Source organism: Pristiophorus japonicus, chromosome 2 (genome assembly GCF_044704955.1).
Source record: "Pristiophorus japonicus isolate sPriJap1 chromosome 2, sPriJap1.hap1, whole genome shotgun sequence".
Classification (NCBI taxonomy): Eukaryota; Metazoa; Chordata; class Chondrichthyes; family Pristiophoridae; genus Pristiophorus; species Pristiophorus japonicus.
The window spans coordinates 114,500,514-114,516,905 of NC_091978.1; the positions used below are offsets into that span (position 1 = coordinate 114,500,514).

The window sequence follows — 16,392 nt, forward strand, 5'->3', positions numbered from 1 at the left end:
TGATAACATTGCACAGAGGAACAGAGGGAGAAAAGAATAGGATATGTTGGAATTAGATGAAGATGGGTGGGAGGAGGCTCATGGGGAGTGTAAACACTGGCATGGATTGGTTGGGCCGAATGGCCTGTTTCTGTGCTATAAATACTATGTAAAAGTTATTTAGGGCCCCTATGTACTCCATATGCCAATATCATGAAAGATTATTTATAACGTTTCGCAATGTTGATAACTATGTGTCTGAGCTTGTATTACAACAGGGTGAAGAACAGGAAGAAGAATTAGATTTTGTTTCAAGTTAAAAGATTTCCTTCCCACCATTCAGTAGCCGAGAGAGGAAATTCAGCACGAGTGGCACCGAGGTAACAACAGGAAGATTGCACATTACACCCTTTGTCTGTGCTGAATTACAGCCAGGACGCTACAATCAGGTTCAGACTCCAAGGCTGGGAACAAAAATCTGCACCTATCCACCCTTACCAGCATTTCTGCTGCCAATTGCTATACGATGACCATTGGTGGAAACACTGATCAAGGACTAGGATTAGCTGTGATGCGACAATCAAAAAACCTACCAACACTAAACATCTGGGCTCGTGTGTGTAGAGTAGCCAGGTCCTCTTGTGGAACTCTACTCCCAGAAAAATTTGCTGCTTTCAACAGAAGGAGGAAGGAAGAAGATAAATGCCTAAATCAGATTACTACACGAGTACAATGTCATTTTTTTTCCCCCCACAGTTTATATATGGAGCTTAGAAATCTGGCAGTTAAAAGACTCAAACTACTGCTCCAAAAACATAGTTCTTAAGTTAGACTTTCTATAAAAAAACAAATTTAGTCTGTATCTACCTCACCCTGAAACCACATCCAGCTGCTGTTCACAAAACTGACTGATGGGAGTATTGTATATGGTAATAGGGGACAGAAACAGATACTCATCCTTCAATCCAATTGCCTCTCAAAAGAAATACTGCAGCCGTTCAAGAAGGTTGCTCACGGCCACCTTCTCAAGGGCAAGTAGGGATGGGCAATAAATGCTGGTCTTGCTCGCGACACCCACATCCCATGAACGAATAGAAAACAAAGCTACCATACTTATACTTGTTTATTAATGCTATTCTGCGTTGCCTTTAAATACTCAGAAGAGCCTCTTTATGTTAATATTATTCGGCCACATTCATTTTTGTAGTTTTAGAAACAGGTTAGGTTTATTAATACAGCAAAAAGGAATATATCTACTCTCAATGTAACATTCAAAAAGAGAGCAAGAGTTTCCTATCTGCTAATATTATTGCCCTCCTCTTGTACCAGGAAACTGTTCTTCTGACATTATCTATAGGTCATGTCAGAGAAACTCCATATGAAATTCCAGATTAATATCTAGTACATGTCAGAAATTGATCAGGAAGCACTCAAATCAAGACAAGTTGGTACATGTGACTTTTCCTAGCTCAGGCACCTCACAGCCAGGAGTTCTGCTTCAGACATACCCATATTGGAGCAGCTCAAGGGTGGGACAGCCAAATCGTGAGACCCCTTAGAGCTGAAAAGCAAGTCAAAATATTAATTCTGAGGCAGGGGGAAGTACTATACATAGCGGTTGTAGGCTTATTTAGCGTGCCATTATCAATATACTGCAGGGGAAAAATTCACACTTGAGTCAATACAATTCAATGTTCTGCCAATATGCTTCTTGTAGAGTATAATTGTTGTTGACTTCAACTCAATTACTAACTACTTGTTCTGGTTGACTGAGATCATGTGAAAACTTACCATCCCTTTTGACTCGGAGCCAGGCTTCAAACCCTACATCTTCTCCATCACCAAGACTGCTTATTACCCTTCCGCAACTTGCCCGCCTCTGCCACTACCTCAGTAACTTCACTGCCAAAATTCTTGTCCATCCTTTGTCACCTTCAGATGAATTATTCCTTGTTGGCCTTCCTTTGTTTACCTCTCATTAAACTCCAAACCTAGCTGCCGATACCCCGCCCACATAAGACTTCCTCATCCATCATCCCCATTCTTGTGCACCAACATTGGCTCCCTGTCCTTCAGCACATCAATTTTAGCTCGTTTAGTGAGTTGGTCTCACCGCAGGAAAAAAGGTACACAGCCAGATAATAAATGGGTGACCAGCAGGAAGAGCAGTGAAAGGAAGGTAGTGCAGGGGTCCCCTGCGGTCATCCCCCTGCAAAACAGATACACTGCTTTCGGTACTGTTGAGGGGGATGACTCATCAGGGGAGGGCAGCAGCAGCCAAGTTCATGGCACCGTGGGTGGCTCTGCTGCACAGGAGGGCAGGAAAAAAAGAGTGGGAGAGCTATAGTGATAGGGGATTCGATTGTAAGGGGAATAGATAGGCGTTTCTGCGGCCGCAACCGAGACTCCAGGATGGTATGTTGCCTCCCTGGTGCAAGGGTCAAGGATGTCTCGGAGCGGGTGCAGGACATTCTGAAAAGGGAGGGTGAACAGCCAGTTGTCGTGGTGCATATCGGTACCAACGATACAGGTAAAAAACAGAATGAGGTCCTACAAGACGAATTTAGGGAGCTAGGAGCTAAATTAAAAAGTAGGACCTCAAAAGTAGTAATCTCAGGATTGCTACCAGTGCCAGAGGTCAGAGTAGGAATCACAGGATAGCTCAGATGAATGTGTGGCTTGAGGAGTGGTGCAAAAGGGAAGGATTCAAATTCCTGGGACATTAGATCCGGTTCTGGGAGCGGTGAGACCTTTACAAACAGGAAGATCTGCATCTGGGCAGGACCGGAACCAATATCCCAGGGGGAGTGTTTCCTAGTGCTGTTGGGGAGGAGTTAAACTAACATGGCAGGGGAATGGGAACCTATGCAGGGAGACAGAGGGAAATAAAATGGAGGCAGAAGCAAAAGATAGAAAGGAGAATAGTAAAAGTGGAGGGCAGAGAAACCCAAGGCAAAAAACAAAAAAGGGCCACATTACAGCAAAATCCTAAAGGGGCAAAGGGTGTTAAAAAGACAAGCCTGAAGGCTCTGTGCCTCAAAGCGAGGATTATTCGGAATAAGGTGGACGAATTAACTGCACAGATAGCAGCTAACAGATATGATGTAATTGGCATCACGGAGACATGGCTCCAGGGTGACCAAGACTGGGAACTCAACATCCAGGGGTATTCAACGTTTAGGAAGGATAGGCAGAGAGAAAAAGGAGGCAGGGTGGCGTTGCTGGTTAAAGAGGAAATAGGCAATAGTAAAGAGGGACATTAGCCTGGATGATGTGGAATCGGTATGGGTGGAGCTGCGGAATTCCAAAGGGCAGAAAACGCCCAAAGTACAGACCACCAAACAGTAGAAGTGAGGTTGGGGACAGCATCAAACAAGAAATAAGATGTGTGCAATAAAGGTACAGCAGTTATTATGGGCGATTTTAATCTACATATTGATTGGGCTAACCAAACTGGTAGCAATGCGGTGGAGGAGGATTTCTTGGAGTGTATTAGCGATGGTTTTCTAGACCAATATGTCGAGGAACCAACTAGAGAGCTGCCATCCTAGACTGGGTGATGTGTAATGAGAAGGGACTAATTAACAATCTTGTTGTGCGAGGCTCCTTGGGAAGACTGACCATAATATGGTAGAATTCTTAAGATGGAGAGTGACAGTTAATTCGGAAACTAGGGTCCTGAACTTAAGGAAAGGTAACTTCGACGGTATGAGGCGTGAATTGGCTAGAATAGACTGGCAAAGGATACTTAAAGGGTTGACGGTGGATAAGCAATGGCAAACATTTAAAGATCACATGGATGAACTTCAGCAATTGTACATCCCTGTCTGGAGTAAAAATAAAATGGGGAAGGTGGCTCAACCATGGCTAACAAGGGAAATTAAGGATAGTGTTGAAGCCAAGGAAGAGGCATATAATTTGGCTAGAAAAAGCAACAAACCTGAGGACTGGGAGAAATTTAGAATTCAACAGAGAAAGACTAAAGATTTAATTAAGAGGGGGGAAATAGAGTACGAGAGGAAGCTTGCAGGGAAAATAAAAACTGACTGCAAAAGCTTCTATAAATATGTGAAAAAAAAAGATTAGTGAAGACAAACGTCAGTCCCTTGCAGTCAGATTCAGGTGAATTTATAATGGGGAACAAAGAAATATCAGACTAATTGAACAAATACTTCGGTTCTGTCTTCACGAAGGAAGACACAAATAACCTTCCGAATGTACTAGGGGTCAGTGGGTCTAGTGAGAAGGAGGAACTGAAGGATATCCTTATTAGGCGGGAAATTGTGTTAGGGACATTGATGGGATTGAAGGCCGTTAAATCCCCAGGGTCTGATAGTCTGTATCCCAGAGTGCTCAAGGAAGTGGCCCTAGAAATAGTGGATGCATTGGTGATCATTTTCCAACAGTCTATCGACTCTGGATCAGTTCCTATGGACTGGAGGGTAGCTAATGTAACACCACTTTTTAAAAACAGGAAGGAGAGAGAAAACGGATAATTATAGACCGGTTAGCCTGACATCAGTAGTGGGGAAAATGTTGTAATCAATCATTAAAGGATGAAATAGCAACGCATTTGGAAAGCAGTGACACGATCAGACCAAATCAGCATGAATTTATGAAAGGGAAATCATGCTTGACGAATCTTCTGGAATTTTTTGAGGATGTAACTAGTAGAGTGGATAAGGGAGAACCAGTGGATGTGGTGTATTTGGACTTTCAAAAGGCTTTTGACAAGGTTCCGCACAAGAGATTGGTGTGCAAAATCAAAGCTCATGGTATTGGGGGTAATGTACTGACGTGGATCGAGAACTGTTTGGCAGACAGGAAGCAGAGAGTCGGGATAAACAAGTCCTTTTCAGAATGGCAGGCAGTGACTAGTGGAGTGCTGCAGGGCTCTGTGCTGGGACCCCAGCTCTTTGCAATATACATTAACGATTTAGATGAAGGAATTGAGTGTAGTATCTCCAAGTTTGCGGATGACACTAAACTGGGTGGCGGTGTGAGCTGTGAGGAGGATGCTAAGAGGCTGCAGGGTGACTTGGACAGGTTAGGTGAGTGGGCAAATGCATGGCAGATGCAGTATAATGTGGATAAATGTGAGGTTAGCCATTTTGGGGGCAAAAACACGAAGGCAGAATATTATCTGAATGGCGGCAGATTAGGAAAAGGGGAGGTGCAACGAGACCTGGGTGTCATGGTTCATCAGGCACTGAAAGTGGGCATGCAGGTACAGCAGGCGGTGAAGGCGGCAAATGGTATGTTGGCCTTCATAGCTCGGGGATTTGAGTATAGGAGCAGAGAGGTTTTACTGCAGTTGTACAGGGCCTTATTGAGGCCTCACCTGGAATAGTGTGTGCAGTTTTGGTCTCCTAATCTGAGGAAGGATGTTCTTGCTATTGAAAGAATGCAGCAAAGGTTCACCAGACTGAATCCAGGGATGGCTGGACTGTCATATGAGGAGAGACTGGATCAACTGGGCCTTTATTCACTGGAGTTTAGAAGGATGAGAGGGGATCTCATAGAAACGTATAAGATTCTGACGGGACTGGACAGGTTAGATGCGGGAAGAATATTCCCGACATTGGGGAAGTCTAGAACTAGGGGACATAGTCTTAGGACAAGGGGTAGGCCATTTAGGACTGAGATGAGGAGAAACTTCTTCACTCAGAGAGTTGCTAACCTATGGAATTCCCTGCCGCAGCGAGTTGTTGATGCCAGTTCATTGGATATATTCAAGAGGGAGTTAGATATGGCCCTTACGGCTAAGGGGATCAAGGCGTATGGAGAGAAAGCAGGAAAGGGGTACCGAGGGAATGATCAGCCATGATCTTATTGAATGGTGGTGCAGGTTCGAAGAGCCTACTCCTGCACCTATTTTCTATGTTTCTATGTAAAATTATCAGAGTCAAATTCCTTCATGACCTTTTCCAGACTTACTACCTCTCGCTCACCCTTCGGTGTTGTGACTCAAGCCTCATACCCACCCCTACTTTGCCCCATTATTGGCCACCGAAGGCCTAATTTCTCAAACTCCCTTCCTTACACCCCACCATCTCTCACTTTCTCCATCTCCTCCTTTAAAAACTCTCTCTCAACTCTTCTTTCTGCCCAAGCCTTCGGGCATCCCTCCTGAACACTCTCTTGCACTGCCCGCACCACCCCCGCCCCCCCCTCCCCGGAACACTCTCTTGCACCGTCCGCCCCCCGCCGAACACTCTCTTGCACCCCCCTCCCACCCCCCCCCCCGGAACACACTCTTGCACTGCCCGCACCACCCCCCCCCCCGCCCAGGCTAAGTATTGTATTCCTCTTATTATTACTTTAAACTGTCTTGGAACATTTTGTATATTAGTAGCTTTGTACTATTAGATGGTTTGAAGCAGATTATGTTAGATCATAGTTATTTATATATTAAAAATGGAAGGCACGACACAACATTCCACACAGTGGCATTTGTGATACACCATCTCAATGTAACATAACCAGGTGGCGCTGCAATAATGCATGTACTTCAAGCAAAAAAAGCCTCAGTGCAACACTGTTTTCTAATTATTTCTCAGATAAGATTTTTGAATTATCAATGCAAGTACAATTTCCCTGCAGGAATGTGTCAGATCTATAAATGTTGCATCCTGAACTCTCCTCTTCACTTCACTTGGTTATTCAGTCCGTGCTAAAGGTCTTGATGTAAAAGTAAATCAGCAACTTGCTAGCCAATCCCTGCAATGGAAAACTAAGCCCATCAACTGAAGTAATTGAAAACCTACGTGACATCCACCAGCAGCAATATCGCAGAACCAAGCCGATCAGCCCAAAGACAATAAATCCTTACCTGTTGCCTACAAGAACATTCCAGCATCCAGAACATAAAAGTATGAAAGTAGAATCATTGTAAATATCTGCTTTCCAGTTTGAGTCCGAGCGAGAACAGAGCCTTCAGACCATTTACTAATACAAAATATGTAAGTATGTCATTTCATACTTAAATGGAGGGTCCCACCGATATTAAGCAAAAGTGGGGTTCTCAGTGGAGAGATATCCAATCAACTCCAATAAACACCCACAACAAATCCAGTGTATGAGGCTGACAGAACAAACTGGGTCATGAGATGCATGAACTCATGTTCACTCAGCATGTATGGGCACACGTACATGGAACAATCAGCTTGGCATGGAGGGATTCTGGAACCAGTCAATAGTATAAGAACCATAAGAAATAGGAACAGGAGTAGGCCATACGGCCCCTCGAGCCTGCTCCACCATTCAATATCATGGTTGATCTGATCATGGACTCAGCTCCACTTCCCCGCCCGCTCCCCATAACCCCATACCGTTTAAGAAACTGTCTATTTCTGTCTTAAATTTATTCAATGTTCCACATTCCACAGCTCTGAGGCAGTGAATTCCACAGATCCACAACCCTCAGGGAAGAAATTTCTCCTCATCGGTTTTAAATGGGTGGTCCCTTATTCTAAAATCATGCCCTCTAGTTCTAGTCTCCCCCATCAGTGGAAACATCCTCTCTGCATCCACCTTGTCAAGCCTCCTCATAATCTTATACGTTTCGATAAGATCACCTCTCATTCTTCTGAATTCCAATGAGTAGAGGCCCAACCTACTAACCTTTTCTCATAAGGCAACCCCCTCATCTCTGGAATTAACCTAGTGAACCTTCTCTGAACTGCCTCCAAAGCAAGTATATCCTTTCGTAAATATGGAAACCAAAACTGCAGGCAGTATTCCAGTTGTGGCCTCACCAATACATTATACAGCTGTAGCAAGACTTCCCTGCTTTTATACTCCATCCCTTTTGCAATAAAGGCCAAGATACCATTGGCCTTCCTGATCACTTGCTGTACCTGCACACTATCCTTTTGCCTTTCATTCACAAGTACCCCCAGGTCCCGCTGTATTGCGGCACTTTGCAATCTTTCTCCATTTAAATAATAACTTGCTCTTTGATTTTTTTTCTACCAAAGTGCATGACCTCACACTTTCCAACATTATACTCCATCTGCCAAATTTTTGTCCACTCACTTAGCCTGTCTATGTCATTTTGCAGATTTTTTGTGTCCTCCTCACACATTGCTTTTCCTCCCATCTTTGTATCGTTAGCAAACTTGGCTGCGTTACACTCAGGACTCAGTCCCTTCTTCCAAGTCGTTAATATAGATTGTAAATAGTTGGGGTCCCAGCACTGATCCCTGCGACACCCCACTAATTACAGGTTGCCAACCAAGAATGAACCATTTATCTCGACTCACTGTTTTCTGTTAATTAGCCAATCCTCTAATCATGCTAATATATTACCCCCAATCCCGTGAACTTTTATCTTACGCAGTAACCATTTATGTTATACATGTAAACTTGTATTTACTCTGTACAGCCACCAGAGAGCTCATCCCCTGGAGTCCCAAGGGATCCCATAATCCTTTGGGAGCACAGGTATTTAAAGGAGGCCTCACAGGTTGGAGAGGCACTCTGGAGACCTGCAATAAAAGACTATGGTCACACTTTACTTTGAGCTCACAGTATTCAGTCTGACTCTTTCTTCATACATAACATATGTGGCACCTTGTCAAATGCCTTGTGGAAGTTCAAATACACCACATCCACTGGTTCCCCTTTATCCACCTTGTTTGTTACATCCTCAAAGAACACCAGCAAATTTGTCAAACATGACTTCCCCTTCATAAATCCATGCTGACTCTGCCTGACCGAATTTTGCTTTTCCAAATGTCCTGCTACTGCTTCCTTAATAATGGACTCCAACATTTTCCTAACCACAGATGTTAAGCTAACTGGTCCATAGTTTCCTGCTTTTTGTTTGCCTCCTTTTTAAAAAAAAATATAGGGGTGTTACATTTGCAGTTTTCCAATCTGCTGGGACCTCCCCAGAATCCAGGGAATTTTGGTAAATTACATGCATCCACTATCCCTGCCGCTACTTCTCTTAAGACCCTAGGATGCAAGCCATCAGGTCCAGGAGATTTATCTGCCTTTAGTCCCATTATCTTACTGAGCACCACCTCCTTAATGATTGTGATTGTGTTAAGGGGCTATAGGGGGGGGGAGGAACTTAACTATCCACTGTCAGAATATTGTTAATGTCCTCTACCGTAAAGACTGATACAAAATATTTGTTCAGAGTTTCTGCCATCTCCATGTTCCCCATTACCAATTCCCCGGTCTTGTCCTCTAAGGGACCAACATTTACTTTATGTATATAAAAAGGAAAAGAGTGGCTATAGAAACACTTGCTATCAACTACACTCTGATGCCAGTCACTTTGTCAACAGAAAATTCGCCTAAAGTAGCAAATAATGCCTATTGTGGTCAAGGGTGTAATGTTGGACCATAATATGGTCAAAGAGTTGGGTTTTAAGTAGGGTCTTAATAGAAGAGAGTGAGGTGGAGAGAAGGAGGAGAAGTTTAGGGAGAGAATTCCAGATCATTGGGTCTAGACCCAGAAGATATGGCAGCCAAATGGTTGGGCAACGGGAGTGTGGGGATCGGGGAATGCAGAAGAGGTCAACGTCGGAGTTGTAGGGCTGAGGCCATGAAGGGATTTAAATGCGAGAATGACAGTTTTAAATTGGAGGTGTTGGGGAAACCAGGAGCCAATGTAGGCCAGCAAGTACAGGGTTTATGTGCAAGAGAGACCTGGTGCAGGATAAGATACGGGCAGCGGAGATTTGGTGAGTTGAAGTTTACAAACGGTGGAAGATGGGAGGTTGGAGGGGGAGGATTTGCCAAGTCAAGTCTGAAAGTGACAAAGCCACTGATGAGGCCTTCAGCACCAGATGTGCTGAGGCAGGGCAAAGGAAGCTGATATTAGAGAGGTGGAAATAGGCAATCTTTGTACTGAACAGGATATAGGATTAAAAGTACCGCTCAAGTACACTAACTTGTATTTATATAGCACCCGTAACATAGTAAAATGTCCCGAGGCTCTTCACAGAAGCGTTACGATACAAAATTTGACACAGAGCCAAGACAGTCAATTACCAAGAGTAGCTCGGTAGCACCATGCTGACCGAGCTGAAGGATGGAGCTGCCAGAGTGGGCTTGCGGCAGATGGAGAGAGAACCAACAAGAGGGAAAAACCTACTTGGCCTTGTCCTCACCAATCTACCTGTCACAGATGCAACTGGTGGAGTGACAACCGCAAGTGCTTGTGGAGACGAAGTCCAGTCTTCACACCGAGGACACCCTCCATTGTGTTGTGTGGCACTACCACCATGCTAAATGGGACAGATTCAGAACAGATCTAGCAGCTCAAAACTGGGCATCCATGAGGCACTATGAGCCGTCAGAAGCAGCAGAATTGTTTTCCAACATAGAACTGTAACCTCACGGCCTGGCATATTCCTCATTACCATTATCATCAAGCCAGATGACCATCCCTGGTTCAGTAAGGAGTGCACAAGAGCACGCCTGGAGCAGCACCAGGCGTACCTAAAAGAGGCTACAACACAGGACTACATGCATGCTAAACAACGGAAGCAGCATGCTATAGACAAAGCTAAGCGATCCCACAACCAACGGATCAGAACAAAGTACTGCAGTTCTGCCAGATCAAGTCATGAATGGCGATGGACAATTGAACAACTAACGGAAGGAGGAGGCTCCATGAAAAGCCACATCCTTCACTGATGGCGGAGCCAATGCAGTGAGTCCAAAAGACAAAGCTGAAGCGTTTGCAACCATCTTCAGCCAGAAATGGTTCTCACCATCACAGAAGCTAGTCCTCAGCCAATTCGATTCACTCCACATGATATCAAGAAACGGCTGAGAGCAAATGGATACAGCAAAGACTATGGGCCCCGACAACATCCCGACTGAAGACTACTGTTCTGGATGTAGCCAAGCTGTTCCAGTACAGCTATAACACTGGCATCTACCCGACAAAGTGGAAAATTGCCCAGGTATATCCTGTCTTAAAAAAGCAGCACAAATTAGTAGACAATGGAGTAAAATGGGTCTAAACTCTCTGGAGTTTAGAAGAATGAAAGGTGACCGAATTGAAACATACAAATTCTGAGGGAGGGTTGACAGGGGAGATGCTGAGAGATCATTTCCCTTGGCTGGAAAGTCTCGAACTAGGGAGCATAATCTCGGGATAATGGATAAGCCATTTAAGACTATGAGGAAGAATTTCTTCAATCAAGGGTTGTTAATCTTTGGAATTCTCTCTCCAAAATGATGTGGACGCTGAGTCATAGAGTACATTCAAGGCTGAAAGAAATAGATTTTTGGACTATAGGGGACTCAAGGGATTTGAGGAGCGGGCAGGAAAGTGTTGCGGTCGACGATCAGCCATGATCTTATTGAATGGCAGTGCAGGCTCGAGGGGCTATATGGCCTCTCCTGCTCCTATTTCTTACATTCTTAAATTCAATCCAGCCAACTACTGCCCCATCAGTTTACTCTCAATTATTAGCAAAGTGATTGAAGGTGTCATTGACAGTGCTATCAAGTGTCACTTACTCACCAATATCATGCTCACCGATGCTCAGTTTGAGTTCTGCCATGGACAAAAAGCTAAATTCCAGAGGTAAGGTGAGTGTAACTGCCCTGGACATCAAGGCAGTATCTGACCCAGTGTGACATCAAGGGGCCTGAATAAAATTGAAGTCAATGGGAATCAGGGGGAAAATTCTCCACTGGTAGGAGTCATACCTAGCAGAATGGGAGATGGTTGTGGTTGCTGGAGGCCAATCATCTCAGCCCCAGGACATCGCTGCAGGAATTCCTCAGGGCAGTGTCCTAGGCCCAACCATCTTCAGCTGCTTCATCAATGACTTTCCCTCCATCATAAAGGTCTGAAATGGGGTTGTTCACTGATGATTGTACAGTGTTCAGTTCCATTCTCAACTGCTCAGATAATGAAGCAGTCCATGCCTGCATGCAGCAACACTAGGACTGATCAGACCTGGGCTGCTATGAGACTGCAGAGTGACTTGGATAGGTTAGGTGAGTGGACAAATGCATGGCAGGTGAAGTATAATGTGGATAAATGTGAGGTTATCCACTTTGGTGGTAAAAACAGAGAGACAGACTATTATCTGAATGGTGACAGATTAGGAAAAGGGGAGGTGCAACGAGACCTGGGTGTCATGGTACATCAGTCATTGAAGGTTGGCATGCAAGTACAGCAGGCGGTTAAGAAAGCAAATGGCATGTTGGCCTTCATAGCGAGGGGATTTGAGTACAGGGGCAGGGAGGTGTTACTACAGTTGTACAGGGCCTTGGTGAAGCCACACCTGGAGTACTGTGTACAGTTTTGGTCTCGTAACTTGAGGAAGGACATTCTTGCTATTGAGGGAGTGCAGCGAAGGTTCACCAGACTGATTCCCGGGATGGCGGGACTGACATATCAAGAAAGACTGGATCAACTGGGCTTATATTCACTGGAGTTCAGAAGAATGAGAGGGGATCTTATAGAAATGTTTAAAATTCTGATGGGTTTAGACAGGTTAGATGCAGGAAGAATGTTCCTGATGTTGGGGAAGTCCAGAACCAGTGGTCACAGTCTAAGAATAAGGGGCAAGCCATTTAGGACCAAGATGAGGAGAAACTTCTTCATCCAGAGAGTGGTGAACCTGTGGAATTCTCTACCACAGAAAGTTGTTGAGGCCAATTCACTAAATATATTCAAAAAGAGTTAGATGTAGTCCTTACTACTAGGGGGATCAAGGGGTATGGCAAGAAAGCAGGAATGGGGTACTGAAGTTGCATGTTCAGCCATGAACTCATTGAATGGCGGTGCAGGCTCGAAGGGCTGAATGGCCTATTCCTGCACCTATTTTCTATGTATCATTCACACCACACAAGTGCCAGGCAATGACCATGTCCAACAAGACAAAGTCGAACTACCACCTATTGACATACAATGGGATTTCCATCATCAAATTCCCCCAGTATCAACATCCTGGGGGTCACCATTGACCAGAAACTTAACTGGATCAGCCACATAAATACTGTGGCTACAAGAGCAGGTCAGAGGCTAGGTATTCTGTGGCGAGTGACTCCCCTCCTGATTCCCCAAGCCTTTCCACCATCTACAAGGCACAAGTCAAGAGTGTGATGGAATGCTCTCCACTTGCCTGAATGAGTGCAGATCAAATATCACTCAGAAGCTGGACACCATCCAGGACAAAGCAGCCTGTATAATTGGCCCCCCCATCCACCACCTGAAACATTCACTCCCTCCACCATTGGTGCATTGTGGCTGCCGTGTGTACCATCTACAAGATGCACTGCAGCAACTCACCAAGGCTTTTTCGACAGCACCTCCCAAACCCACGATCTCTACCACATGGAAGGACAAGGGCAGCAGGCACATGGGAACGCAGGCACATGGGAACACCACCACCCCCAAGTCACACACCATCTTGACTTGGAAATACATCACCATTTTTTCATCGTCACTGGGTCAAAATCCCTCTCTAACAGCATGGTGGGAGTACCTTCACCACACAGGCTGCAGTGGTTCAAAAGGCATCACACCACCAACTTCAAGGGCAATTAGGTATGGGCAATAAATGCTGGCCTTGCCAGCGACACCCACGTCACATGAATTAAAATAAAACACTACTTCAGAAAATAACCATTTTCTAATCCTGAAACACAAATAAAACTACAATTACAGGAGAAACACCACCCTTCTGTTCCGTTTCACATTTTAGCTTAAAGCAATCATTTGAAAGACTTATTGTGTTAGGATCCTGTTTACTTTTTTTTGGTTTAAATCTCTGTTGTTCAACTCAGTATAACAAAAATTTAAAAAAACTGCACATAACTCCATGTCAGACACACAAAGCAATAAGACTTCCATAACACTATAACGTGTTTAAAGATTAACAGAGTATTTCAATGCAATGTACATTTTCGACTATATATTAGCTACCACACTGCAAATCATAAAAGATAAGCCAAGTAATAACCGTGACGTTAGGTTCTCTATGGCTTTGTGCCTAAATAGATAGAAATAGCATTCAGGTTCCACTGAACTATTCAGGGTCTTGTAAAAATAAAGAATCATTGCAGGAGTAAGCTAATAAATGGTAATATACAAAACAGTGGAGTGGGGATTTGAAGGCACAGATTTGAGATATCAGCGATAAAGTATATCATTATTTTCGAAATGTGAAGCTTTTTATTATCCACATTCGAGTACAAATAGGTTCAGGTCGCCAATATTCACGCTTAAGGTAACAATTCAGACCACTCAGGCGGAACTTATGTTACTGCACTGAAACTGCGGTTTTGAAGAAAACTCAGCCGGGGTCAGACCCAAATCGTTAGAAAGCTCATTATAATAAAACCAGCAAAACACCACCGCATTTAAAATTCCGAATGATTTGGTAAATGAGATGAGTGACTGAAATTAACCTGTTACAGCAAGTGAATTCTCATTCATCCCGTCACTCGGCTTGGTACGGGTTACAACAGCTATACAATCAGACAATTGGAACAAATGTACCAACCAAAGAAAACCAAAAGACAGGCTGCAGCACGAAACAGAAGTGAGTGATATGGCACTAATCCAGAAAAACAAATAAACATACCAGATAATCCATCTAATGAATAGAGGCCCTCAGCTTCAAAGTGCAAAGTACTTTTGTCTTCTTTGTGTGTGTATATTTATATATTAATTATGCAATAAGCACATTCACCGATCTAACTGAAGCAGAAGTTGAAATGGACAGCCAGGACTCCCGCTCAGTGTCTCTCCCCTCTGCATGTATGCAAACAGCACTTATTTCCTCGACTGTACTTTATTCCCCAGTGGATGAAATGCTAAAATTAACCCCCAAAAAGCCACTCCCTTATTACGTAAAGCGGTCATCTGATCGCAGACGTGAGCCTGTTTTTCAATAACCCCGGAAGTCGGGGTTGAAGCCGGCATCGGGTTAGTGAGACCCACGTGTTCAGGGACTGGAAAGGAGCAGAGTTTGAAATGTTGGAGTTGCCTTCTCCCCAAAGAAGGCGGTGCAAATACCGTCAGCAGGAGCTGCAGATAAAGAGGCGTTTTTATAAATTTTATTTGTCTTTTCCTGTGGGCAGTGATATGCGTTTTAGGTGTCGCAATGTTTGCTATAATTTGTTCGATGTTTGGATTGAGCCCTGCTGAAAACTGAGCTATAGGGTTACAACAATAACAACAACTTGTATTTATTTGGAGCCTTTAACGTAGTGAAACGTCCCAAGGCGCTTCACAGGAGTATTGTAAGATTTTTTTAAATTGACACTGAGCCGCATAAGGAGAAATTAGGGCAGGTGACCAAAAGCTTGGTCAAAGAGGTACGTTTTAAGGAGCGTCTTGAAGGAGGAAAGAGAGGCGGAGAAGTTTAAGCAGGGAATTCCAGAGTTCATGGCCTAGGCAACAGCTGGCACGGCCACCAATGGTAGAGCGATTCTAATCAGGAATGCTCAAGAGGGCAGAATTAGAGGAGCACACACATCTCAAGGGGTTGTGGGGCTGGGGAGAGTAGAGGTGGGGAGGGGCAAGGCCATGGAGGGATTTGAAAACAAGGGTGAGAATTTTGAAATTGAGGCGTTGCTTAATCAGGATTCAATGTAGGTCAGTGAGCACAGGGGTAATGAATGAGCGGGACTTAGTGCAAGTTAGGACATGGGCAGCTGAGTTTTGGATCAATTCTAGTTTACATAGGGTAGAAGGTGGGAGGCCAGTCAGGCGTGAGTTGGAATACTCAAGTCTAGAGGTAATGAAGGAATGGATGAGGGCTTCAGCAGCAGATTAGCTGAGGCAAGGGCAGAGACGGGTGAGGTTACGGAGGTGGAATTAAGTGATCTTAGTTATGCTGTGGATATGTGGTCGAAAGCTCAATTCAGGGTCAGATATGACAGCAAGGTTACAAACAGTGTGGTTCTGCCTCCGATAGAAGTTGGGGAGAGGGATGGAGAGTGGCTGGGGAACAGAGTTTGTTGCGGGGACCGAAAGCAATGACTTCGGTCTTCTCAATATTCACAAGGTAAGTAACATAAATGCAGCATATACACAGATAATTATCTTCCAAAGGAAAGCAAATATTGGCCTAGAATTTGCAGTGCATAATCACGCCGAACTAATGGCATTCGCTGCTATAAGCCCTTTGAAACTGACCGCAACTTCAGGATTTAACGCATGCACATCCTAACACAGAAATCCTGAAGTTGCGGTCACTCGTTCACTGCCTAACACAGGCTCAGCTGTGGCCCCCACCGCCCCCAGAGCTCGTAATCAGTTAAACTAACAAAAACTTGGGCTTTTACACAGTACTATCACTGTTAAATACCCCATTAAAAGTTATGCCTTGTTGGATTAGGTGCAACTGGGGTTAGTTTGCAGGTGCAGCAGGTAATCAGGAAGGCGAATGGAATGTTGGCCTTCATTACGAGAGGGAT

The 16,392-nt window shown here is 44.4% G+C and overlaps 1 protein-coding gene across 1 annotated transcript in view; it reads right to left on the reverse strand.

The window, feature by feature from the left end:
* LOC139240236 (ADP-ribosylation factor-like protein 15) overlaps positions 1-14,766 on the reverse strand; it is a 462,002-nt gene extending 447,236 nt beyond the window's left edge. Inside the window, exon 1 of the mRNA XM_070868727.1 lies at positions 14,553-14,766. Coding sequence (XP_070724828.1) covers positions 14,553-14,564 — 12 coding nt within the window. The 5' untranslated portion in view covers positions 14,565-14,766. The remainder of the gene's footprint in view (positions 1-14,552) is intronic.
* Between the last annotated feature and the right edge of the window lie 1,626 nt (positions 14,767-16,392).